The 27,324-nt window shown below is 44.9% G+C and overlaps 1 protein-coding gene and 1 long non-coding RNA gene across 13 annotated transcripts in view; one reads left to right on the top strand and one right to left on the bottom strand.

Annotated features, from left to right (window-relative positions):
• Positions 1-5,900: 5,900 nt before the first annotated feature.
• Positions 5,901-20,039, bottom strand: NR2F2 (nuclear receptor subfamily 2 group F member 2). Of its 4 annotated transcripts, XM_006270731.4 has the most exons (4): positions 12,826-12,915; positions 11,337-11,388; positions 10,569-11,096; positions 5,901-7,515 (listed from the first exon to the last, which is right to left on the bottom strand). In XM_006270731.4, the coding sequence occupies exons 3-4, from the start codon at positions 11,077-11,079 to the stop codon at positions 7,241-7,243; spliced, it is 786 nt and encodes a 261-aa protein (XP_006270793.1). In that variant the 5' UTR covers positions 11,080-11,096; positions 11,337-11,388; positions 12,826-12,915; the 3' UTR covers positions 5,901-7,240. The 4 variants fall into 4 exon arrangements, with proteins under 4 accessions (XP_006270793.1, XP_006270792.1, XP_006270790.1 ...); XM_006270730.3 differs by lacking the exons at positions 11,337-11,388; positions 12,826-12,915 and adding an exon at positions 19,217-20,039; XM_006270728.4 differs by lacking the exon at positions 11,337-11,388 and having other exon boundaries at positions 10,569-11,117; positions 12,826-14,488.
• Positions 17,780-27,324, top strand: part of LOC109280649 (uncharacterized) — a 52,187-nt gene continuing 42,642 nt past the window's right edge. For 2 of the 9 annotated variants that reach the window (XR_002087026.2, XR_002087029.2), the window contains exons 1-2: positions 18,431-18,609; positions 26,315-26,361. This is a non-coding gene — a long non-coding RNA (uncharacterized LOC109280649). Of the gene's footprint in view, positions 18,390-18,429; positions 18,610-26,314; positions 26,362-27,324 lie in introns of those variants that run through there. The other 7 variants (XR_009455539.1, XR_002087028.2, XR_002087032.2 and 4 more) reach the window with 7 other exon arrangements.

The raw sequence follows: 27,324 nt of genomic DNA on the forward strand, positions 1-27,324 counted from the left end.
CCTTCCTAGATTGACTCTTAGCGTCTTATTTCTCCGGATCTTAACACCGGCATTTTTCTCTATCAGCCCCACCTATGTATATTTTTATTTCGTTCTCCAACATCAGCATACATGTGACCATTTACAAGAGATTCATCACACTCTTCCACACTCATCTCCACCCCCACCACCCCCTTCCAGCTTTTAACTCTAATTTCAATCTTCTTCAACTGAAGAATCTCCAGGGACCTGGGCAAACTTGTGTAAAATAGTTAAACCAAGCGTGTTGCAAGGAGGATTTGCTGAGTTCCTCTCGCTGCCTCAGTACCCCGAAAGGGCTCAGCTCAAAGCCAACACACCGGATTCTAAAATCAAATATATACATCTGTGTGTGTACATATATATATATATATATATATGGTTTTATAGATAGATATATATACCTATACATCTGTATCTATAGATATATAGCTATATACCTATATTTATATATAATATATATGTCACGACTCGCACATAGGGCAGACTGCGACCGATTTTTAGACATTTTCGGACGCAGCGGCAAACCCTTCGCCCTTCTCTTTGGGAGAAATCCCTCCAGTCACTATTTTGCCCGTACAGTCCTTAGCAGACCCTGCTGTGCCCGGCTTCCCAGGTAGATTTCTAAAATCACCTCCACGTCCCCCAAAGTCTGATCCCGTCCACCGCCTGATCCGGTGCTGCCACCACCCTCCATCACTGCGGATGTTTCCCGATCCTTTTTGGATCGGAAGAGTTATGGCGCACGTGTGTGTGTTTCGGCAACCCGAATTGGTACCAATTCTAACTCGTCCTCCCCAACAAGGGAAATGCTCAGCTCTACCAACCAGGGGAGAAAATGACCACCATGCACCGTCCAGGATGGACTTTCTCCTTCAATCCCCCGCGGGATCCCCTTCACCCAGGCTAAAAAACCAAAAACAAAACACGCAGTTGGGATCTGGATGTTAAGAAAAGACTCCAAAAAAAGGACTCCCCGTTCTTTCTGCTCCCCTCACCCCCTCTTTTAAAGAACACTTCCTCTATCTAAAAGTTTCCATAAGAAAATAAATACAAGTGACACTGTGCTGGGTGAAAGCTCATTAGTTCGTTGTCCAACCCTAATAAAAGAACAGAAGTGCAAATTATAGAGTTCAGCTTCAACACACGCTCTGTCAACTAAAATCAACCCCGTGCAAGCTTGATTCAAATTGCTGCTAACTTGGACCGCAATTCTAGCCCCCTTCCCCCTCCTCCTCCCAGCAGAAGGGATATTTGGTGGAAAAATATTGTTCCAAGGAGGGTAATGATAACGCCTGACATGGGGAAAAGACTGCGCGAACTCTTCTGCCTCTCAGGCAGTAATCCCAGTAGAAAGCAGTTTGCTGCTGCAATGGGGAAGCTGGGATTGGGCTGGGGGGAGGGTAGGAGGGTAGGGGGGGGCAGATCTCCTGAAATAACATCGTCTTCCCAGCAAGGTAAACGGGGGATGGTGGTGAACCTGGTCCTTTTGTTTTGATAATTAACTGAGCCCAAAGTAAGAAAGCAGATGTGTTTGCTTAGCTAATCATAAGACAAGTTTCTTTCAAAGAACTTCACTGGGAGGTTGCTCTCGGGCAGGGAAAAAAAGGGATTTCGCTCCAGCTTCCTCTTTACCAGCCCTGCTAACAGAGAAACTCCTCCGCTGGCCTAGATGGGAGCCCCAGCCCCACCGCGGAGCAGCAGAGGCTCTCACCTGAGCTGAGCAGCCCCCCACCCCAGACCTGATGACAATTTACTTGGGGAGGGGAGGAGAGGGGGGGAATCCAGTTTTAATGGCATGTATGACATATGAAATGAGGCAGTTTTACAATTGGATCCGAATGCGATGCTAACTGATTACAACTGTGTTATCAAAAGGCCGATAAGATTTATAACTTCGTGAGCACCAGCCTAGCGCCTTGCCTGACAATGGATGCTCAATCGCTGAAATCTGGTTTAGATTATCCCGCGGGAGGCTCTGTCTGTCTGTCCACACGGCCCCCTCGGACTGTCACAGCTTAGATCCTCTTCAAAGATAGCTGGGAGGCTTGGAAATCCAGTGCTCACCCCCCCCGGCAAAAAACCAAACCAAACAATAACTCAATCCCTTTCTGGGCACCTTTGCATCAGCCTCGCATTGACTACACTGCCTGTTCCGGGGTCCTTCTTCCTTGCTCCTAGCCCAGCTACACACACTCTCTTCGCTAGGGATTTTGGTGGGTCGGTTGTATTTTTTTTCTTTTTTCTTTTCTTTTCTTTTTTGCATGTCTTTGCTGTACAAAACCCGGCTCCCCCCAGCCACACACACCCCCTAAACCAACACATTAAGCAAACTTTAAAAAACTGGGGTCCTATTACAAAGCAACGCCCAGGACTAACTGCTTTAAAATTACTGCATAATTAGATTTAGTTGAATTTCACCATTAATTAGGCAGCCGCACGGCGGGGAGCCTTTGAAATCTGAGAAAATGGGAAAAATCATCTGAAGCATGGGGTTTTCTTTCCCTCTCTTTCTCTCTCTCCTTTTTAAACCCAACTTCAATACATCCTGACAAGGCCTGAATTTCTCCGAGTGTCTCCCCCCAGCCTCCCCACCCCTACACAAGCCACACGAAACTAGTAGTAGCCACGGGACACTATAAAGTTTTTATGGGGGAAAAATAAAGAGAGATGTAAGCACGAGGATTTCTGTCCCCAAATCCCTCCTGTGAGCAGGGGCTGGACAGAGCCTCATTATTAGTAGTAGTATTAAAAGACACCTCTCTCAAAGCCTCTGGTCTAGGCAACATCGAGCCCTACAGGTCACCCACCCACCCACGCTTGGGGCTTTTTGGGGGGGACTCGCTTGGGGCTTGGGGGGGGGGGAGAGATGCCGGTCCGAGGGGGAGGCCAGCTCTGCCTCTCCCCCCTGCATGGCATGCCCTCCTCCCCTGAGTGCTAGGCGATGCCAGGCTGTGCCCACCTAGACAGCACCCAGCCTTGTAGCCCACGGGGGATGCGGGAAGGGGTCTTCCCTATTCCTGCTCGGAGCTGACAGCCCGGGGGGGAAGGGGGGGGAGCAGCCCGGATGCCTGCGGGCTGCAGGGGAGGGGTGTGGGGGGACGTGGCCCGGCTGGGTCCAGGACAATCAGCTGGGACCCGGCGGGGCTCGCCCGGGAGGGCTGCCCCGCGCCGGGCCTCGCGGCTGCGGGCCCCCCAATGTGTTTCCCATTACTCGGCGCTGCAGGGCCGCACTATGGACGACGCCATGTTGGCTGAGCTACCCGGAGCCCGAGCTCCGAGGCGACTTTCACACGCTCCGGCTCCCCTGCGGCCCTGCCCCGCACCTCCACCCCCGGAGCGCGCCGGCCCGCGCCGCGTCGCACCGCCCCGCAGCGCCCGCCGCGCCGCGCCGCCCCGCACCACACCGCACCGCGCCGGGCCGGGCCGGGCCGGCCAGGGCAGGGCTCCCTCTCTGCACGGTCCCGAGCTGGGGTTCTCTCCCGCTTTGTCTCAACTTGGCAGATCAAGCTCCCCCCAACCCCGGCCCGGCTGCTGGCTCTACAAGGTTTGCAGGGAGGGAGGGGAAAGAAGAAGAAGAAGAAGAATTGATGATGCTGCCTAAAAAAAAAAAAAAAAAGAAGAATTAAAAAAAAAAGACCCCTCCCTCCCTCCCTCAGCCTCTTCTGCCTCGTCCGAGAGGCTAAGGTTTTGCCATCGCCCCTCTGCTTTTGGGACTATTGTTGTGGATCGCGATCGCCTCTTCCCCTGGCATCCCAAGCAGGGGGGGGGGGGGGGGGGAGGGAGACAGACAGCCAACTTAGGGTGGGGAGGGATCCGCTCAAAAAGCCCCCGTAAGGAAAGAGGGGAGAGCGAGAGAGAGAGAGAGGAAAAAAAATAGATCTAGAGATACTTAAAGGGAAAGAGTCGCCATGTTTAGCAGGTTTAAAAAAAAAAAAATCTCGTCAAATTCACATAGAACAAGCTCCTCTGATCCAACCCTTCTCTTTTGTCCGATTCAATCGCTGGGCAGAGCTTTTGTTCTAACTCAGCAGGAAAAGAAAAACTTTCTTTAAATGCTATAAACTTAAACCCAACTCCAGTCCCTAAACAAATCCTCCTCTGAGCCTTCCAAACACATAGACTTAGTCGCTGTTGTCGTTTAACCCATCCTGCTTTTTTTTTCTTTCCTGGTTACTGTTTAAGTCCCTGTGAACCAAAGCTTGCTTCAGAAACTCAAGTGATATATATGTATCTATTTAAATATACATACATATATATATATATGTGTGTGTGTGTGTGTGTGTGTGTGTGTGTATGTGTGTGTGTGTATATGCACACACATATAGGGCTGACAGGCTGGAAAACATAAAAAAACCAGAGAATGTTTTTGCTTTGAAAATCATAAATTATAATTTAATGCCAATAACAATTTACAACAAATGGTTGTTTACAATAAACTAACACAAAACAAACAAGCCAGAAAAGATCCTGGGTTCTTGGTGAGAATAGAAACTTCACACACACTCACATGGAGAGCACTTGCAATAGTGGGGAAAAAAAACTGAATCTAAAGGTCAGGGGATCCCCTGCAAGAATAGGATATTTATATATTTATATATATATTTATATATTTATATCAAAAAGAGCCGTGGTTCAGATGTAAAACTCTGCTCGCAATTCACAGTCATACATGAGACCCCCCCCCCGCCCCCCGTATAGATGTGTCTAAGTAGAATCAACTAAAAGACCAGGGGGGTCATCGACTTCTTACAGAATGATCTTGCTTTTCTTTCTTTTCTTTTTTTTCGTGAAACCACAACATGGTGTGGTAGAAAGGAGGGGAGAGCCTCGAACAAGGACAAAATTGCAAGCTTTCACATACAAAGCATCTGCTAGAGACCAAAGGGGGGGGGGGGAACCACACACACACAAAACAAAATAGCAACCCCTTTCCAAACCAAATCATCACGCCTAGTCTCTTCCCTTCCTTCAAATTTGATTTTTGGGATAGCACTAGATACACCCATGGTGTATCCGCTCCTGCGTCTTAGGCAAGCAAGGCTCCCACTGAAATCAATGGGAATCCATGGGACTCTTGCCTGCGTAAAGATGGCAAGATAGGGCCCTGTGTCTGTACAATAAAGATGTATCTATGCATATATATATATATGTAAGCACTGATGCAGGTCTACATACGTTCATACATACATACATCCCCAATGTAAAATATGCTGATGACCTGTAGTCATGCTTTCACAGTCTAACGTAAAAAAAAAAAATCCACTGGATATTATATATACATTACAAACAGACTCCTCAGTGCTAGATGCTAAAGTCACTCCATTTGAAGACCTCTCAATGACAACGATAGATGGCAACTACATAGTATTATAAAAATCACACATACGTAAAGAAAACTCATTGCAAACAGCTGACCTATATTTACAATACTGCTATTACCTTGCTTGAATGATCTTGTGCGCGTATGTCAGAGATTTACAAAAGATTCTTCTTTTTTTTTCCCCCCGCCCCAGTCTGATCATAAAATAGGTACTGAGCTCCAGATTTCTACTACTTTTCACAACAATACCTTTCCTATGCAGGCACTTAAGTGTGACAAAAATAAGGGCCTTTTCTAGAAAATCCATTTTTAATTAACAGGAGGATTAGATGAATGGGGGCTGATGGTTTACCATTTCAGCACAGCACTTCCTAAAAACACAGATAAACCACGCACTTAAAAAGTCCCCCATCCCCAGCCCGGAACGAGACCCTACAATCCGTCTGCTACAAACTTACTGTGACAAGTAAACAAATCAATCGCCTATGGACTCAAAAGGGCTGCAAAACTCTAGAGCAGTAATGTGATTTCTGAAAGACATGTATGACAGCCAAACGGGTTTCAGATATCAAATAATATTTTAATTTCTGAATACTTTCAATTTTCCTTGGAATATAACACACAAAGACTCGACCAAACAGTTCAGTTATTATAACTTTTACAGTATACAGAAATGTTGCACTTAAAAAAAAACCTTCAGTTTTTTTTAAACACAAAACTGTAAACTCTAAGATACTGAATCAATCACGTTATCTATAAGTGCCAACAGTGTTATTTTGTCATGCTGATTTCAATGGTATTTTTTAAAAAGGGAAAATATCAACAATTATTATAATACAAAGGGCTTGCAAATATACAAACAGATAGAGGAGTTTCATAACAATTCATGAAGAACTATGTGGAACCCAATTCCAATTACAAAAGTTCACTTTGTTTGTGTGGTTGTTTTATTTTTTTTTTTTAAATCAAAACCGTAGTGTGTCTTGGACACAATCCGTTCTACCTACAGTAAATCCCCACAGTTCATTTTCTGTCTGAAATATCAAAAACCTAGTTTTCGGGGTACTTATGTGACACGTGTGGTTCATTCGGGTCTATATAATTATAGCTCTCTCAGCTTCCAGCTAATATTTCGGGTCACCACCATAAGTGCGCTTTCATCATTGTGTTGTTGAGTTTTTTGTTTTCTCTTTTCCTTTCTTCCTATGATACTTTCATGGACTCAGTTTTAATTCTTTCAGAACATATATTTTATGGATACACATTTTTTAAAGAAGCCAAGATTATATCAAAAATTATTATAGAACCACAGAATAAACTGGTTTGAAACCAGAAAAATACAAAAAAGAACAGCTATAGGTACATAGACACATAGGACAATTAATAATTTGGAAAAAAAAGACTTACTTTCTTCCATTCTGCTAATTTTTTCTCCAAATTTCCTTTAAATGCACTTTTAGCGAGATATTTTTTAAAAAGTTCCCCCCCAAAAAAAGAAAAAGAAAAAAGAAAAAAAAAGAAAAAAAGCCACCCACCCTTCATTTCTTTTCTTCTTCTTTTTCTTTTTTCTTTTTTTCTTTCTTTTTTTGAAATTTTTTGTTTTTTACAAAAAAAATGATAAGTAGCAAGTTATTTTTTTCTGAACGACACGGGAGTTGTTTTTAATGCATTCTGTAAAAGTTCATATGACAGTCTTTTTTTTTTTTTAAATTCACAGTCCATTATTTTTTTTCCTGTCTTCTTTTAGCAAAACTTGTAACATCCTTTTATATCCTTTCTTAGCAGAAGGAAATTTAAGAAACCACCAGACCCCAAATGTCATTCTCTCTCTCTTTCATCTGCCTTCTCAAACAAAAAAAAAGTATTTTCATTTTAGTTTAATTTTTTTTCTCCATTATTTTATTGAATGGACATATAAGGCCAGTTAAAACTGCTGCCAGACAGTAACATATCCCTGATTAGGGTTTCTATGGGGGTTTTACCTACCAAACGGACGAAAAACAACTGCTCTATGACAGAAGAGGAGACAGTGCGGAGGGAGGGGAGGCGTAGTAAAAGCTTTCCGAATCGTGTTGGCTGGTTCGGATACTGACTCCTAACATATTCTTCCAAAGCACACTGTGACTTCTCCTGTAAACTTTCAACATGGGCTACATCAGAGAGACCACAGGCATCTAGAAGAAAGTTTATTAAAAAAAAAAAAAGAAAAAGAAAAAAAAACAACAGTCATCAGATTAAAGAATTTGATTGTAATTATTATTCTTGGTAAAATGAAGTGTAGCTGGTAGCCGGTGGAGTCCCCCACACCGCCCTCCCTCCCTCCCTCCCCCTCCCTTGGAGCTAAGCATGTTTTAGCCAAAGAGAAAATAGAGATGTGTGTATCCGGAGGGTCTGCTTTAGAATTAAACACAGCTCCAAGATCTGAGGTCTTTAATTGCGCTAGAGACCTGAAGGGTTGACACTGAGATGGGAGGGGGGAGGAAGGGGGGGTGGGGAGAGGCATATTTTTTTCCCCCTTGCAAAGGTTGAAGGCAGAGATGGGATCAACCACTCTTTCTACCCCACTCGGGAAAGAAATCGGATCAAAGGGGTCGAAAGAAGAAACCAGGATCCTCAATATATTGTCCACCCCCCTCCCCCAAATCCCGACCAGCCAAACCCTGGCCCGGCCAGAGAGCAGGGCGCCCCGGACCCAGCTAGCGCGTCTCCCCCAAAAGAGACAACGCGTTTTCCTCCGGCCTTTGAAACTGATTTAAGTGGCCTTTTAAAACTGATCTTGTCAGTTTAGCCTATTCAGAGGCAGCCATGCAAACTGTGATCTCTCTGTTCATCTGAGCTGTTTCTTTCCCCCTGCTTTTCTTTTCTTTCTTTTTCCTCTTTCTCTCTCTCCTTTCCCTTCCATTCCCCTCTCCCTTCTTCTCCTCCTTTATTTTTAAACCCCAAAGGCCCCTACAAGTTTAAAAAAAAGAACCCCCAAAACAAAACTCCCTGATAAGCTCTGAACATTAACCCCCTCTCCATTCGCTAAAATACAATAAGTTCCCTTTAAATCGGAGACGTCTGTGCTGAAAGAGCCCAGGTTGTGACCTGACCTCCCTGTGGCTTCCTAGGCACAGGACTAACACATGCATATTCTGCGAGTCATTAGAACTCAGATTTAAAAAAAAAAGGGGAGAAAAAAGGCAGCAGCAAACATCATATGCATCCCTGGGTGTCTGCTTTCCATCAGGGCGCGTTACTGGGGTGCTGGAAAGTTGCACGCATCCCCCTTTCTAGACATCTATTTTCTCTATGTGTGTATCTCGCTCAGAACCAGATAACAGCAACATTTATCTAGTGGGGAGGCGATTTGCATGCCAGGCTTCACATTTTGCAACTAGCAATAAATTAAACAGTTACGACGGTCTGGGACGATTGTTGTCTCGAAAGGCTCAAAAAAAAATAAAAAAAAAGGAAGAAAGAAAGAAAGAAAAAAAAAAAAGAAGTGATCTGCAGATCTCCAGGTTTGGAAATAAGACTCCTCCGGCTGGGTGGGTGTCTTGGGTCCGGGCTCTGTTTGTGTGTGTTGGAAATGGGAGCAAGAGGCGAAGAAAAATGCCTCCCTTGGTAAATGACAGCAAAATAAAATCAGCGCCTCACATCCAAGCGGCCCCACTCAGCTCCTGCTTGGGCTGATGCTCCCTGCTAATTGATCACCTTAGGACTTTAGCACAAGTAATTTGGGGGGAAAAAAAGGAGGGGGGGGAGTTTTTATGTGTAAAGCAATAATATATAAAAGGAAGTTTAGGTCACGACCCAGAACCTGGACAAGGTCCAGAAAATGACTTGGTTCCCCAGACCCCCCTTTAACACAACAAGGACTGGATTGTGAGTTCTCCCATCCACCACATTTCCCCCCCTCTCTGTTTCCTGATATCAGGCTTTTTAAAAACTCCGATGAGTAATTATTTTACAGGTCCTGCTTCCATTCATATGTTTATCGCGTGGCCACTTTCCCAAGCTTTCCAAGGAGTTACACAAGGAATCATTTCAAGGGGAGGGGGGAATAATAAATAAACCTGACTGCACAACTTCTAGGGGTCCAACACAGTTTGCCACCGGATGCCGCCTCAAAGTTAGCAGCCTGAGCTGAAGTATGGCATACATTAGAAAGCAAGTATTTTCTTTTTTGGTGAAAAACATATTTAGCCTCCAGAGCTAATATCAGGTTTATTACTCACGCAGGTTAAACTACGGTGCAAACTAATTAGATTTCACAATGCACTCAATTATTGTTTTTATAACTCATGCACTATTAATATGCAGCCAAAGTTGGCACATATATTTCCCCCCCCCACACTTTTAATTATCTAAAGAGACACCTTACTGCTTTTAACTGGGTTCTCCGGGAGAGGCAGAGCTGTCTAACCACAGAATTACATTTTGAAGCGGCTGCTAAGTATCTTCTCCTGTTACTTTTTCATATGAGGACTGGATACTTATTGGAGTGATTATCTTTTCCAAACCGCTACTCACTTTGGACTATGCAGCTCCTGCTGGGTATAAATGCAAACTTCCCTCCTTTTAGACTAAATGATTCAGAACTGCTCATTGCCACATTCTGTTTAATTCAGAGACAGCCCTGTGGAAAGTTGATTTATTTGATTTTATGGCATGGCTGGGAACATATTTTAAACTCAGCTTTGCACACTTAACTTGATTTTTCTAATTCCATTTTTTAATCCTGCGGGGCTTTTTTTGTCCCCTTTTGCTTTTTTCTTTTCTTTCCTTGCCGTTCCTGGCTACCCATAAAAACGATCCTCTTTTTAGAGTAGGTTCCCTGATAGGAGGGACTGGTATTTAACAACATCAAACAGCTATTTTTTTCCCCTGCTGCTGCTGTTCAGGCTTGGTGTCATTAAATGCAACAACCCAGAGCTATCCTGTTAAATAAAATATTATTTGCAATGGGAAAAGCACAGGCTTGCATGCCTGATGGATTCTCACCAGCCTTCCTCCCCCCCCACCTCCAACACACACTCCCTCTCTGGCTAAAACTAGGGTGCTCACAACAGAGGCCTGCCCTGGGAGGACACATGTCAGTGCTGATTTTGAACCGGAGGCATGCAGCAGTTGGCGCTGGTGGGGTCCCCAAGTCTGTAGCACTTTGCAAAGAGGGACCAGAATTAAAAAATAAAATAAGGGGGAAGGGGGCAAGGAGGGAAGGGCAAATATAAAGGCTGCCTACCTGAGGTGAAGAGGACTATGGCCTTTAAACAGCTATATTCTGCAGAGTCGACATGCAATGCTTTCAGTTTTTCTACTTGCTCTTGGAAGATTCGTATGTGGTCCATAAAGGCGACCACTCGGTCAGCAGACATTGGCGAAGCGTGGAGCCCAGCGGCGGCCAGGAGAGGAGCTACGTGGAGGGGCATGGAGCACTGGGCAGCGTTGAGCACAAACAACTCACTCCAGGTCAGCCTGAGCAGGGCCACCTGGTCTGTGATCTGGAGGTCTGGGAAGAAGGGGATATTCCTGGCCCACTCCACCGCGCTGAAGAGCATCCTAGCTGCCAGTTCACAAATGTTCTCGATGCCCATGATGTTGTTGGGTTGCATGCATTGACTGCCAAAGCGGGAGGTCGGGTAGGGCTCTGCTCTCAGAAGAAGGGAGATATATCCGGATAGGTAGGAATGGCAGTTGAGAGGGTCCCCATTTGTCAAGGCGAACTGCCCATGAGTTGGCTGTGTGGGTGGCATTCTGCCCCTCTGGACGGCTGCAGTAAATAAAGAAGAAACTACAGCTATTAATATCTGAATTGCTACCATCGGCTCAAAAATCATCGTCATCATCATCATCATCATTATCAGGAAAAAAAAATCAAGGCTGCTTTTGTGTGCGGTGAAAAGTCAGCTAAAGGGGAACATGCGATGGCCAGGCACAGCTCAGCCTGGCTCCGGCGTTCCCGGGTGAAGTAAAAGCAACAATAAAAGCTGAGCATTGCTGTAATACTTGCCTAAAGGCTGCAGCTCTGCACTGCATTAAGGGCACTACCACATCCTCAGATCCTAAACACACAAGAAGGCGATTATTTGGGGGGGTGGGGAGGGGTGCATGTGTCTTTGTGTGTGTGTGTGCATGTGTGTGTGTGTCTTTATTCCAGCTGAACAGCTGATATTGCTGATTGATTTGAGGCCGGGACGGTGCACACACTCTGATGGCAGCAAAATAACACAGCGCTGGTCCCAGCCCGCGTCCACGGAAAGGGGGGAAGGGGGGGTCATCCTTTAAATTAAAAAAAAAAAAAAGGAAAATAGGGACACACACACGCACAAAATCGCATCGCAACAGACACACGCGGGGCTCCAGGAGAGGCTGAGCCGGGGTCTTTCAAGGCACCTTCCTCAGCTGCTCCTGGAAAGTGGGCCTTTCATTTTGCTAATAAATTTACATGGTGACAGCGAGAGAAAAGGAGAAAGAAAAGGGGCCGAGAGACAGAGATGCAGCAAGAAGCGAGAGGCGCTCCAACGGGCTTGATTTATCTTTGTTATTTCAGTATTACAAGGTTAGTTACTCTTGCAGAAACACAAAAGGGGGGAGAAAAAAAAAAACGAAGAAGAAGAAGAAGAAGAAGAAGCCAGGCAGTCCCGAGTCCCCTAACCCTTAACCTACATAGCAGCGTCCAGACACACAACACGCCATTGGAAAACTAGAGGCTCACATTTCTCGTCTAATTTTATATCACAAAGACTCGACTTGCTCGGATAAAAAAAAACAAAACAACCAACCAAACAAAAAACCCTCCATAAAACCCACAGTCACTTGTTTGCTGCCTCCCACTCCCGGCCCTGGGTCACTCTGCTTCTCTTCCCGGGAGGAAAAATACACATGAAAGCTTAAGCATAGTAGAAAGGGGAAAAAAAGACAGGCGGATCTTTAAAAAAAAAAAATAAGAATCATCATAATAACAACCCCTGCCAGAGTGGAGGGCTGCAGGGATGCGAGTTGCCCTGCTGCAGGAACCAAAGCTCCCGGGGAATATTGCAATAAGGGTGGGGGGATCAAGGGGGGTCGTCTACAGACACATCCACACACATGCACACCCCGAGCCGGGAGCATGCTGGAGGCGGCAGGGGGGTGGTGAAAAAGTAACTCCAAGTCAGAATCCACATTTCCCTCCTTCAGCAGCGGTAAACTCAGCATCCCCTTCCCATAACCAGACCCCACCGACACAGCCCCCTGGCCAGGGCAGGGAGGCACCCCCTGGCCCCGCACCCCCTCCCCGTCTGCAGCCACGCAAAGTTAGTCTCACTTCTGCTTAGGGTGGGATCTTTTTTTTTTTTTCCTCCTTCCCCCCCTTCTTAAAATAGAATATCTATCTAGCTATCTAGCTATCTATCTATCATAGCAAAGAAAGACATTTGTTTTGCTTTTTTTTTTTTTTTTTTACAAGGCAAACAACTATGCAGCGAGTGACAACTGGAAAACAAATGAAATCCCAATACCTTCCCGTCTCATGCCAACTTTGAGGCATTTTTTGAGGCGGCAGTACTGACACTGATTGCGGTGGTGCTGGTCAATCGGACAGTTCCTGTTGGCACGGCAAGTATAGCTCAGGTTCCTCCTTACACTCCTCTTGAAGAAACTCTTGCACCCTTCGCAGGTAAATTGGCCATAATGTTTGCCACTAGACTTGTCCCCACAAACCACACATTCAATGTGCTGCTGCTGCTGCTGCTTTTCTCCTGTGCTCTGCTGGCTTGGCTGGTTGGTCTGGACTGGAGTGCTGGGAGGAGGCCCTCCTTGAACCGGGGTCTGTGGTGTGTGAGGGGCCCCGGCTGGAGGTCCTTGCACTGGCGGGGCTTGAGAAGGCTGTGTTCCCTGAGCTCCGGGTACATCGTCCTGGGGGTCTCGCCACGTACCAACTACCATTGCCATATCTATTGGACACCGCTTCCAAACTTCCTGTTCCCCCTTTATTTGTTAAAGTTTGTTTGCTTGGCTTTCAGCTCAGCTTTGCAAGCAGTTTGTTTCTCTCTCTCGTTGTTGCTTTTTTTCCCCCTCCCTCTCTCTCTCAAAAAATAAAATAAAAAATATATATAGAAGAAGAAAAAGGGTGGGGGAATGGAGGGGGGGTGCAAAAAAAAAAAAAGAATATATATATGTATATATATATATATGCCAGCAAGGTTTGGAGAACCAGGGGTGCTGGAGAAGGCGAGGGGGGCCCCCCAGATTTCGAGGCGATTGTCTGGCTTAAGGACAGAAAAGTAAGGGGGTGGTGGGGGTGGGGAGAGGGAAAGAGAGAGAGGGAGAGAGAGAGAGAGAGAGAGAGGGAGGAAAAAAAAATCTCTTGCAAGATCTCTCTCTCTCTCTCAAAGCTGATCTGCAGCAGAGGAGTTGGAGGAGGAGGAGAGGCGAGTGTCTGGGGGCCAGATCCAGGGAAATTCACAGTCAGCCATTCAGGAAAGCCATCAAAATAAGAATGAACAAAAGGTGAAAGATGACACACGCGGCAGAAAAAAAGGCACAACTAAAAAGACTTTTCTCGGCGCAGAAAGCGGTCGCTGGCGCTGGAGCTGCTGGAAGTCCCGCTTGGAGAAACATCAACTGAGAGCAAAGCTTCGCTGCTGCTTTCTGGCTTTATTATTTTTTTCCCCTCCTCTTTCCGCTGCTTCTTTTCTTTTTTCTTTTTTCCTTTTTTTAATTTTTTTTTTGCTCTTCCCTTCTCTCTCTCTTTTTTTTCTCCTCCTCCTCCTCTTTTCTTCCCTTTATTTTGCCGCTGCTGCTTTGCTTTCTCTCTCTCTCTCTTTCTCTCTCCTTCTGCCGCCGCTGTTGTTGCTGCCGCTGCTGCCGCTTCGCTGCCTTATGCTGCTTCTCCTTCTTTGCGAGTGGGGCTCTAGTCTTAGCGCTGTCGGTTCACACAACACATGGGGTGGGTGGAAGAAGGAGGGGGGGGGAAGAGAGAGAGAGAGAGAGAGAGAGAGAGAGAGAGAGAGAGAGAGAGAGAGGTGGGGGGGGAGGTGGAGGGAAAAAGAGTCAACTCTCCAGCTTAGAGCCCAGGGATAAAAGAGGAGGAGGGAGGGGAAAAAAAAGCAGGATCACAACCTAGAAGGCAGCAGCATCATTCTTCATGCGCAAAAAAAAAAAAAAAAAAAAAAAAAAAAGGGGGGGTGGAAGTAAAAAAAAAAAAAAAGAGAGAGAAAAATAATAATAATAAACCCCCCAACACTGGAGGGAGAGATTAACCCCCCCTAAAAAAAAAAAAAAAAGTAACCCCCCCCCCCCCACAAAAAAAAAAATCCCCCAGCAAAAGAAAAGAATCAAAGTGATCAAATATGCTAAGCAGGGGGGTAGGAAGTGAATGGGTTGATAGGAGCCGGGCTGGCAGAGTGCTGAGTGCTTTCTCTGCGAGCAGCTCGCTGCGCTCTCTATATAGTGAACTTTGACACGACTGCTGCAACTTAGCACACGTTGCCATGGCGACCGCGCGCCTTATAAGGCAACAGACTGTGTTTGACTGGTCAAAAGCTCCCGGACCTCCCCTTGCCCCTCATTGGGCCGCGCAGCCCCAGCGCTGCCTGCTATGGCTGCCAGCGCCGCCCGCCCGGTCCTAGCGCCAGCGCGGTTCCCAGGCATCTCCAACTCCGAGCAGCGCATGGAGGTGGGGGTGGAATTTTTTTTATATATTTATTTATTTTTGGATTTTTTTTCTTCCCCCTCCTTGACAATAGATTGTTTTTCTCCCCTGCAAAGAAACTTTCCTTTTGCATGAATTGTAAATCAGAATGGGGGGGTTGCAAAAGCCACCCCAAAACCCCGGCTGAGCAGGGAGACTGGGATGAGCCTTTGTAGGGAGAGAACAGACTTTATTAACTCGGATCAGATAGCAGGAAAAGCAAACAAACAAACAAAAATAAGTCCCCCCCCCCCAAAACCAACAACCCAGATTCTGATGCTATCGTCACCTGTAAGCAAGAGTTACAGCCCGCTTGTTCTGGTCCCCACTGTGATGGTAATGTGAAGAAATAAGTTTCTAGTGGATTGATTTATTTAATTGCTTATTTATTTATTTTGGTATAGGTGGGGGGTGGTGGAGGGCTGGGGAGAAAGCAGTTGTTGGTGCTACAGGAGGGCGATCAGGTTCAGCTCTTGATCACACCAACATTTGGGGGGGGGGGTGAAGGAAGGAGCTCTCAGTCCTGCTGCTCTTCAGTGACCACACTTCTCTCTGGGTTAGGGTTAAAGTTCACAGGTATGTGGATTTAACTTTTGATTGCTCCATAAACAAATAGGATGCTGCCCGAAAGATCACTGTGTGTCACTGAGGCTGCTGCTAGAAGGCATTCAGCCTGAGCCTTAATTCAGCATCTCTCTCTCTTTCTCTCTCTCTCTATATATAATTATTATTGTAAAATAACTCTGAAACGCAGAGAGCCATCAGCTAAAGTTTCCGCGTGTGCAATCCTGATAATGCTGAATCTTGGTGTTTGCAAAGGGGGAAAGATACCTGTGTTCATGCCATGCCCATGAATGCAATGACTTTTCTACGTATATATTAGGTGGACATCTATCAATGTATACAGACAGAGACATCAGTGAATCTGGTATTTGATCACAGAATAGTTAAGTATAGACTTCATTGTTTCTGGACTGCTCTGGCATTCCAGGAGCCCTCCTTTTTTAATCAACCCACCCCATATAAATTGGAAATAATCAACGTACAAATACACGCCACGCACGTCTGAATATCTATATATTTGCACTTTCTTTCTGAGAAGCACCGGGTTTACAGAAACAACAGCGATTTCAATCAAACACAGCATATATTACATTCCTTTAATATGTTGGGGTGGGGGATAAATCAGTGCTGCTTTCTTTTTATCACTCCAGCAAGGTTCGCCATAACGCCACACACTTTCAGTCTATTCAACTTTTATTTTGTTCTTGTTTTTGACCAGGTTTGGCTAATACATACGGATAGAGTAGCACTGTGACTCGGTAACACAACCTCAGTACTATACAGAGGGCAACAGCAACTAGGTAACCGATCTAAGTATACTGGGGCGGCTGCTTATTTGCCATTGCATGGAGGTAGTCAACATTTCTTACTGAATACGGGCACTCAAGCCCAGAACAGACCAGCGGCTGCACAGAGAGCAAAATGTAAAAATGCGCAGATAAAGAGTCCCTTCTCATAAAAAAAAAATTCTCTATTTAAGGCACGCATTTTGGGCTAGAGAGTTGGACTCTCTGTTCCCAAGCAAGTGCAAACATAGGGACCCAGATGCATAGACGACTATATAGAGGATTAATTGCTGCAATCGCTCTCCCCCCACACTTCTTCATGTTGCCACATGCACACCCCCCTTCTACCGCAGAAATAATATATGTCACTAAAAAGCCGCAGGTGCTGAGATGATTGGAAAGTTGTAAAAAGCACCTACACTTGACCATGTCCTGTTTATAAACCTGGGATATAATAAGATCCCATCAACAAAGATGGGCTGCTGGTCCGTTTCAAAGGCAGGCTGTACACTTCCAATTGATCCTGATGTGGCAACATAAACCCTGAACTTAAACAATGATCAAGGGAGGATGGAAAAGAAACAGGGGGAAGGGAAAATCTTTCGCCGGTAAAGTGGGGAGAACTGCCTTATGGCTTCCAAATCACTCAGACATGAGAGGGGGGGACGACACATTTTGGCTCACAACGTAGACTGCCTAGTAGCTATTGCCTGTAGTTCCTGGGGAATGTTTTGAAGAGGGGAGGAAAAAAAAAGGTTTCCTGCCTCAAATCTTATAAATTACACAAGAACAATTCAAAATCACAGGGAAAACACAAGTACCTTTTTAAGCACAGAAAAGCGGGTTTTAACAGCATTTACATTATGAATAGTTTAAATGTGTGATCGTAAAGAAAGAAAAAAAAAAAAAAGCCAGTGATACATACTTAAAAGCTGCAGTACACCCTGATTGCTTAAACCATAATGAAGAATGCACCAGATTAACTATTTGCTCCTCGAAGGATGCAACAATATAACTATCTATTAACGCCATTAGATGGTTTCCTATTTATTTTGAAAACAGCCCTGCCAAGTGAGCTGATGTGGAATAGATGAATGTAACGCTGAGCTGTAGCTAATTTTGCTAAATAATATTTGAAAGCTGAGTGCATCGCAGATAAATGAAGACTCTCAGACGTCCTTATCGGAGATCAGTTCACAAGAGAAGTAGCATCTTTTTTTTTATTTTTAAAGTAGGATTGTATTTTATTGTATTGATTTCTTTTTTAATAAATCCTTCCTGCCATCTTTCTACAGGTGTAAATTTATTTTAATCAGACGGAGTGGGAAGGTTTATTTTGCTAAAATAGAGTTTGTGAGAGCATCAGTGTAAAGCTTTGGGTGGTGGGAAGGGGGGAGCTGGGGGTCCCCCCCTCCCCCCTTTGGCAAAAACTTGCTTCCCAGTCCTTTAATTCTGTATGGATTAAATCGCAATATGAATACAGCATCGAACAAATACCGAGTCTCTCTCTGAACTCAGTGGAACGCAGTTACGTCTAGCAGAATTCAATGAATTCCTCTTCTCCCTCAATGTAGTATGTGTGTGTTTTTCTCTTCCACCACACTGAAGTTCCATGAATAGGGAAAGTGGCTCCTATTGTGTGCCTCTGAACTTCCAAGTCAATGCAATTTTTAACCACTGGCTTGTGGTACTTTGAAAATCACCAGGGGCTGTCAGAGTTGGGTCCTCTGAAAAATTTACAGTGCTAAATCAGAGCATATGCTGTGAGAGAGGGAAAAAAAATGCTTAAGATTGGAGCAAGTACAGTATCTGGCTGCCCCCTAGTGTAAGACTCTTATCTGCCTAAAATTCAACTTTAAAAGAAAAGGATCTCTTAAAGGGAAACGACTTTTGGCTCACGTATGCATGCGAGAATGAAACTTCTGTACATTTTAATCTGATTAATACCTAAGGATTTAAGATTAATTGACTTGGGCACTCCTAGACCGGACTCTAACATTTCTGCGGCAGGGCTCCCTTCAAGAAGCCCTGTATTCAATAGGTATTTTTAAGGGGGGGGGGGGGGGGTTGATGGTGGTGGTGGGGGACTGGTTTGTGATTTTTTTTTTAACGAGGAACCATGCCTCGCATGCTCTTGTCAGAGCAGAGCAGTTGCTGCTTTAAAAAAAGTCACATCTGCGCCTTTTGCAATAAAAAAAGACCCAGGATAAATATTTGCCTTAAAGCTGCAGACGAGCTGCCCACAACCACACCTTCGGAGGGTGAGTAGATTGCTGCTTCTTACCATTGTACTTGCTTAAGCCGAAAGGGATCGGACCGGGAGAGAGGTGGGTTTAGGGCTACCAGTCCACCACCGACCTTGATTTTAAGCCCTTCGCTGCCAGCTGCACCCGGGGCCACGAATTCGCTGCCGCTGAAAAGCCCTGAGCCCTAAAACTTGCGGGACTCGCTTCCCCCCACCCCGAGCAGGTCGGATCGCTGCGGTTTTCCAAGGGGGCTTTGCCTTCGGCACTCCTGTTGGACCTGACTTGGATGCACTTTCCTGCTTTAGCCTGGGAGGCAGATCGGGGTCGTTCTCTTTCCCATTATTATTGCTAGGATTTTTGCTAAAGGACCTGCTAAGTGATGTGGCTGCAATTACACACGCTGGCTTTGGTCGCCCCCTCGTCCCCTTCTTCGAGCTACCCACGTAACCTTAGAAACGATAAAGACGCACGTTATTTAACATTTTTTTTCTCCCCTCTTCGCCTTAAAAGAGAGAGGGGAAACCGCCCCCCCACCCCAAACCCCACCACCAGATCACAACACATTGCCCCCTCCCAAAAAAAGTGCAAGAGAAGAAGAAGAAAAAACTAGAAGTAAACATACCAAAACCATATTTGCCTTGTTCAAGGTCCCAAATCGCTTGCATCTTCTTTTTCTACCTCTCCTTTAGTTTGGCAGGTGAAACAAAAATAAAACCGCTGGTGGCCCCCCTGGAAAGATGTGCTGGGTAATTAACGCGAATCTCCTTCTTGGTGTTTATCTAAGCGATTGTGCAAACTGATAAAAAAAAAAAAAAGAAGAAGAAGAAGAAGAAAAAAAAAAGAAGTAGGCTAGAGCCTTCAGGGGGAAAAAAAAGAGGAAAGGTGAAGGGAATAGATCTCCCACAAGCTAAAGGGAAGTGCTTTCCATGTGTTATTAGCGTTCAGCCTTGGAGAGAAACACACACACACACACACACACACACACACACACTGAACACACACTCTAACTTTACACAGACAGGGTTTCAGGGAAAGCTTTGTACACGCTGCTAAGGAATGTGCGCCTCGCCTTTAAGAAAAAATCCCCCGAACCCAAGGTAGAAGATGGCTTTGAGTGATCCTTGTCTCTCATCTCATTCCTTAGAAGGAAGGGCGCCTTGCTACACCTTGTTTGGAGCTGGAAAGACGAGACTTAAAAAAAAAATAATAATGCAACCCACCCTTCCAACTAGGAAGGGGGAAAAAAAAGGGAGAGAGAGAGAGAGAGAGAGAATGAAATCTCTTAACTTAATGAGTGTGGTGTTGGGTTGTATGCAACCGATTTCAAACCCTCCAGCAGAGGGGAAAAAAACCCCCCGCAAACAACTACAGGCAAACGATCAACACATGCACAGAAGGGGGAAAAAATACAGTGTCCTGTGCAGGGTCGGTAGGGACGCTGGTACATGCTGGAGCAAGTTGGGAAAGAATCTGAGCGAACCAGGAATCTCTCCGCTCTCCCTCCCTCTCCCTCTCTCCCTGCCCCCGAGATCCCAGCTAGAAAGAGTTACTCCACGTTATTGCATTCCCCCAAAATCCGTCGGAATAATCATTTGGTGCTAATTGAAACCCTTCGAGAGGTTTTCCCACCCCTTCCCCAACATGGCAACTTCAGAGATGGAAAGCACGTTTATTACCAGGGCTCTGGTGATGATTTTAATGTTTTGGGTCCTGTTGAAAACCTGAGATTTTTTTTTTCCTATCCACACAAACACATCCTTCCCCATGAAGGAGAAGATAATATATATCTATATCTATAGATATAAACATAAAGTTATAGATAGCAAAAAGGTTGGGACAATTTGAAATACATTATGCTGCATTTATTCAAGTTTTAACTTGATGTGGTTTTTTTTTAAAAAGAAAATAATGGGAAAGGGGGGGAACACAGGGATCTTTTATTTGAAGAAACTATTCTGGGGAAAAGTGTGTCCAACTTGACAAATGGCACAAGTGCTCTCCCCCTCTCTTCCTTGCCCCTGCCTTAAAACAGGGATGAGTTAAACACAGTGCTCAGTGTTTCATTACATGTTTCTTGGGCTAATGCCATCGGCAATGGGGTTTTGCTCCCTTAAACCACCCGAGGTGTGTGTAGGTGTGTGGGGGGGGGGGGCACAGACCTACCCCCATGAAAACCCCCAAAAGCCATCCTGGACCTTGGGGTGGGGATGGGGCAGTGGTGGTCAGGAGGGGAGGTGGGGGTTGGAGTGCATCTTTCCACCGCTCATGAATACCCTAACTATAGTCTGCATAAGTTTCCACTTTGGTTAAGGCTAATCAGGACATGGGGGGGGGGAGGAGAGAGACGCTACCCAGTTGAAGGATTTTTTTATTATTATTATTGCCAGAGGGACAGCTCCATCTGTAAGACTTCACCCCTCCTCCCCTTTCCAAAATAAGCCCCTCAAGGGTGAGGGTTTCTTAAGGTGTGCTGACAAGTAGATGAGACATAGTCAAGTTATTTCCACCCCTAGTTTCTCCCCCCTCCCCCCGTCCTTCTTCACCCCGCTGTCTTTTCCCAAATGTCCCTTTGCTATAGATCCGGTGTGTGTGAAATCACCCCCACCCCCTTTCAGGTCCTTCCCCATCCCTAGATGACCTAATAATTCAGTCTGAGGCTACCAATGTGCAGGCTTGCAAACAGGCTGGCAAATAAAGCTCGGGGAAACGAGGAAGGGAGAGATCTGAGGGGCTCTGGGGCACTCGCAGCCCCCACCCTCCCCTCCCCTTGCAAAGGTATTGTTTGGAGAGCGGATTTCATTCCCTCGCTTAAAGATGGTTTAAATCTAGCAAGCGCCCTCCTTCCAGCGAGAAGTTTCTTCCCCTCTGTGGTGCAGCTCAGGTTTTGAAAACTTTAGCCCGAGTTGTAGCGAGAGCTGCAACTTTGCTCCGCAGGGGTCAGAGGTGAGGGCTATTTTAACCCTAAAAGCCTGCGAATGACCAAGGTTGCAACTAGGCTTGCAATACTAATAGCTATAATTACCTCCACCCATTCCACACGGGCATTCCCGCAGAAGAAAGGTTAGACGCGGAGGCAGAGCAGCCTGGGCTTGATCAGCTCTTTGGAGGGGAGGGAAAGAAAAACAAAATAACAGCGATATGAAGGAATTTGCAAAGTGCTCCATTTGCTTGTGGGATTGGAGGCTCCCCCCTTTTTTTTTGCCAGCATTCCCAAGGCGCTGGGGCTTTGTCTTAGAAGGAATGGAGTGTCTGAATGGTGTGAAAGGGACAGAGAGGGTCGCTTCAAATCGATTTTACTTGTCCTCTCTGTCTTTTCGGATCAGCGCCCTTCAATGGACACATAGGTGCTCTTTCAACCAAAAACTTGTGCAACATTTTCTGGCTGTATTGGTGCTAAATACAATAAATGCTGGGCAGATTTTTTTTTTCTTTCCAAAGCAGAAAGCACCCTAATTAAATTGTTTTATATGGACAGTCAAGACAGACCAATTAAGTATGCATTAGTATAAAGATATATTCTGGAGATAAGCTCTCTATAGAAGTCCTGTCTGAACAAGGTGTGGAAAGTGTCATCTGGTACAGAGGTTGGAACAGTTTTTGCTATGGATTTTTTTTTTCCTTCCCTCCTTCCATTCCTTCTCTACCAGAAGAGGGGACTGATTAAGTTAGGGAAAAGCTATTAGCTAAAGGGGTTTCTAAACAAAGTTAACAGGTGGATATCGCTGGGGTTTTTTTTTTTAATACTTTGAATATTTAATCGCTGAACACACACACACACACACACACACACACACACACACACACACACACACACACACACAGGCTAGGCAGCTGTATATTCAGGTCATATACCTCCCTAGAAGATGCATGCCTTTCCCTATTTCCCTATATATCTGTAGATCTATAGATATATAGATAGCTATATATCTATATATAGGTGTGTGAGTGTGTATACATGTGTGTAAATATATGTGTGTATATATATGCACACACGTACACACACATGTATACACATACACATACATACATATATATATACACACATACACACACACGCATCTCGTGTATGTAGCTTATGAGAGATGTGTTTCTCTATATGTATGTGTGCGTGCACACACATATATGGAACTGCAACACATAAACTACATATTGAATGCATACTATATATATAGACATTCAATCAGCTGGTGGCTAGCTATAAAAATACAATGCCTGGAATGAAACAGGTCCACTATAGATAGATCTGACACACACACACAGGTCATACATATGCCATACAGGCTGGATACACATCAAACTAGATAGCAACATCCACATATGATGTATTCATGTAATAATTACAGCTGGAAATAGCTCCTATTCCAGGTATGGGCTTTCCCAGGGGTGAAATAACAGATCAGGATGACAAGCAAACACGAAGTCCTCTTTCTATCCATGCTCTTACCCTGGATAAAGCTCTCTACTGTGGATTGTCAGAGAAATTAGGTTTGTAAAATGTCCTCCCTTGTCATTACATATATATATATATTTGACAAGGGAAGGCGGACTTTCCAGGCTGTTAACAACCCCTCGGTCCAGAGGTCGCGCCTGGCTGGACACGCAGGGACTGGGGCATCTTGTGCTCCCAGTCCCTTGCGCACCAACCCGCGGAGCAGGGCTGTGCTGAGAGTGAAAGCCCATCAAGCACAAGTGGGAAGGCAGAGCCCAGGTCGTGGCAGAGCCAGGGATTAAAACCAAAGGGCTGGGAAGGGGCCAAGGGGCCGGGCGAGCAGGGGCAGCTCGGAGATCCCCGCCACTCGGGAAGCGTTGGAGCATCCCAGGGAGATGACGGAGCTGCTCGAATAATTCATTCATTGCATAAGTGCTTTAATGGCAGAGTAAACAGGTTGGGGGCAGACAATTTTCAAGCCTGTATTTCTCTCTTTACTGGTTACCTTCGAGGATAAATCATCACATACTGTAGGAGCAGCAAAGAACTCATCTAAAGGAGATCTCAGCAAGTCTCCTCCCGGACAATAGTCCACCTCCTGTTGGGTTGGGTATTGATCAGGAGAGGAGCTGAAGATGTCACCACACTAAATATTTACTGATCACACACAAATAGCCGGGACTTGAACGATTTTCTCCTGTGAGGAGAGCAGAGAGAGAAGGGTAAATCATTTTATTAGTGTGTATAAAGCAAAGAGCACACTCTGGCTTGGAGTGTTTTAAGATGTGTCTTCAGCTGGATGAAAAGAGTTAGGGAAATCGATATGAAGTGATTAGGCGACCCAGTAGTGTCAAAGAGAGAGGCTGTGAATTTCATGGATTTGGTTATACCGGGAGGGGGAAAAAAAAATATCGAGAGATTAAAGGGAGGAACCCATTGTAGCAGAACCAATGAAAAAATATCATCTAATCAGACCCGAAGAAGGTAGGGAAAGGAATAAGCCCCACATTTCTCCAGCATCGCAGCAGGCAGACAGGAGAGGGGAGGAAAAAAAAAAGAGGGACACACATGAAACACGAACAGGAGGAAAAATAGAAATGCTATAGGGAAAATCCAGGAGAGGGACATGCAAGTCCGCCTCCCATGTACAGCAATGACTGAACCACTGAGAAAATGGTGACAAAAGGCACACAGCCAGAGAAAGGAAAGGGCTGGAGTAAATGACTGTCAGACTTGGAGATCAAGTTGAAGGGACTTCAGCTCTGGATGTCCATCAGGCAGGAGCATCTCTGCCCACAGTAGCCGGGGGGAGCTGTGGGAGGAGGGTTCAGCTTGGCTCTGGGATTTAAAACCCATTTGGCACACGTCTTTCCCCAGTCCCGCGTCTCCCTCCCAATAAAGGTGGCAAAAAAAAAAAAAGAGAGATCAGCCCATCACAGCCTCCGCACAGGGCATCTCCAAAGGGCTGCACCCCTGGCATCAACCCATCAGCAGTTCTGAACAGGGCAAAAATTGCCTTTAAAACCCCCCTCTCCACCCCTTAACTTTGGGGCATTTCTACTGCAGGATCTTGATCCCCAGCCCTTCAGTGCGTCTCAGGTATCACCCTGCCCCTTTTCTGGGCACTGATGGTTTAGCATCACTCAGGGATGCAGCTCCAAACCGACGAGGACCCTGTTGGAAGAGGCTCTTTAGAGAGGCAGGGCAAGGGACGTATCCCCCAGGATAAAGGGCAAAGGGATGTATTCCCCGGGATAAAGGACACTGTGACAACACTCAGCTGCTGCGAGCATCTTTGCTGTGGCAAACAGCAGGCAAGTGAGGAGAAGCGAGTCAATAGGACGGAGGGCAAGTTGGAGAAGCAGCTTGAACCGCTGCTATTTTCCGAGAGGGAGGGCAGGCATCCTAAGGAGCCTCTGACCAGCCCTGAGGGCTTTTCACGTCTCCCCCCAGCCGCTAATTTTGCTGCTGGAAAGTTAGGGACAGCTGCACACAGCCAAGCCCTTTGCAAAAGGGGAGCTTTGCACGAGCCTTTGCAATGCCCTTCATCCAGAGCCTCTTCCCCCCAGTGCGGGGCTGCTGCTGCTTCACTTCTAGGTGGTAGTGGAGGGGGGGATATTAGCTGCATTTCATGTCAGCCCACAGGGTTGATGCAGCTCTGTAGGATCACTAATGCAACAGGAAACCCGGGATAGACACAGCCTAATTAACAGTTTTCCATAGCTGAAGCGATTTTTAAGAATCCCAGTGGATTAGACCAATATGTTCAGGTGCGAGGCTGCGAGGGCCTGCAACTCCTTTCACTATAATCTTATAACCTCCTTACCTAATTCCTTAGATTGCAGATAGGAAGAGTCTGACCCTGGAGGTCGCAAGAGCTTGGTTTCATTAACCCTCCCCTCTCCAGCACAGAACCAAGGTTAACCACGCTCATCTAAAGGAAGCGTGTGTGTTGGTGGGGGGGATGCAAAAAAAAAAAAACCAAAAAAAACCTAACAAAAAAACACAAAACAACAAGGGACTTTGCAGGACTGTTTGATTCAGGCTGGATGCAAAGCTTCAGATGCTTTCTGCTCTTTTCCATTCCATTTCTCCCTCTAATCCGAAGGAAAATGGGGATGGAAAGAGAACAGTGTGCTCCGCCTCTGTGCCACACGCCTGTATCCATTGCACACATATAGGGCTTAGAAATACACACTCATGTTGGTGGAACAATTCTTTTGATTTATTCCATTGCAGATTTTCTTGTCCACTCTATTTTTTTGTTGTTGGTGGTGGTGGCAAAGAGTGGAGCCTTCGAAAAATGACAGCTCTTGCAAGAGGCAAAAGCACATTCGCCATCAGCAGCTTTCCCTTGAGCTCCTTGTTCCTAGTCAAACTATAACCCTTAAGGAAGACATCTAGAAATGATTCCCAAAGTAGATTTGCCCGCTAGCACACCTGGCTGATATTTTAATAGGCAGTCCCATTGTATTGATTCAGGATTCATCACTGATGTTGCAAGTTAATAACTCTCACATTATATCTATATGTCTGCCTACATAATTGCATACCAAAGAATATTACTGCGGAAGTTGTCTTTTTTTTTTTTTTTTTTTTTTTGCTGCATATTCTCTGCTCTTAAATCTTTTAATACATTGAAAGGTTTTTTTGGGGGAAAAAAAGCTTTTGAACTACATGTTTAAGCAATAGAGTTGTTTGGTGCAATACAGGTTTCTATATATTTCACACACACACTGTCATATGCAAATCCTAACCTATGCATTTGAACTGCTTTTTTGCCCCCCCTAGTCTGAAGACAGAAATATGTGCACTATTCAGAGGTGCGTACATTTTTGGTAAGTGCATTTAAATATGATCTCCATATATATTTATTATGGTTTCAGATTTTTTGGATAATAGCTGAAGTAGCAAAGAATCTGTCTGCTGATTGATTCAGCTGTTTGCCTATTTAACAACCCCTGCCTTATATAGAAAATTATATTTTATCCCTCATTCGGCAAAACAGTCTGGTTTAGAAGTAAACAAAAATTAAGAACAAAAATGTAACAACAAAATTATTTTAATCCCTAGCTATATTTTTACTCTGCTTCCTTTCAAGAATGATGCCTTTATAGTGGTTTTTGATTTTTTGAGTGACATGTTCAAAAATAATTACTGGAATCACAGACTACTGCAAGTATGAGATCATAACATTTAAAATACTCAGTTTCAAAAATAAAACTGTTATCAAGTAATCAACTGTAAAAATGATCTATATTTCTTTTTACATATTACAGTTTTAAGGGTTTGTTTTTTTTCAAAGCAGAAGCATAGACAGTTTAAGGAGGTATTTACTTTCTTCCAGGGCCCGTGTCAGGCATTACATAAATAGAAATACAGTTCTCAGAAAAAAAACCACAATATGCAGACAGAGATATAGACAGGCAGATATATATGTAAGAAAGCTGAACAATATTTGATATGAAAGTAGGGGATAGCTTTTAATCAACTGCATATTTATAACCCCCATAATTAAAGCTACATTCTTGCCATTCTCTTTCCTCTGAAAGACTCCAGCTTTTTTTGGAAATATGAAGTGCATATATTACACTCTATACCCTGAATTGAATTAAGATGAGCTATTTTATACAATAGTAAAATAACTGTCTGCCATCAATGCTTAAGTTTCAACTGCCTATCAATCTATGTATCGTTTTCTTTAGATTTTTTTTCCTCCTCCTGTTTGAAGACCTTGGTTAAAATGGTACTATGCTTGTATCAAAGTCTAATTTCTAACTGTAAGAAATTAATCAGTCTTA

This window comes from Alligator mississippiensis, chromosome 11 (genome assembly GCF_030867095.1).
Source record: "Alligator mississippiensis isolate rAllMis1 chromosome 11, rAllMis1, whole genome shotgun sequence".
NCBI lineage: Eukaryota > Metazoa > Chordata > Crocodylia > Alligatoridae > Alligator > Alligator mississippiensis.

Bases quoted from the DNA above. Each gene is read 5' to 3' on its own strand.
- NR2F2 (XM_006270728.4), bottom strand. From the start codon at position 13,258: ATGGCAATGGTAGTTGGTACGTGGCGAGACCCCCAGGACGATGTACCC. The intron at 11,118-12,825 runs GTATTGGGATTT...TAATAGCTGTAG, and splicing joins AGTTGGCATGAGACGGGAAG to TTTCTTCTTTATTTACTGCA. The intron at 7,516-10,568 runs GTAGGCAGCCTT...ACTTTCTTCTAG, and splicing joins CATAGTCCTCTTCACCTCAG to ATGCCTGTGGTCTCTCTGAT.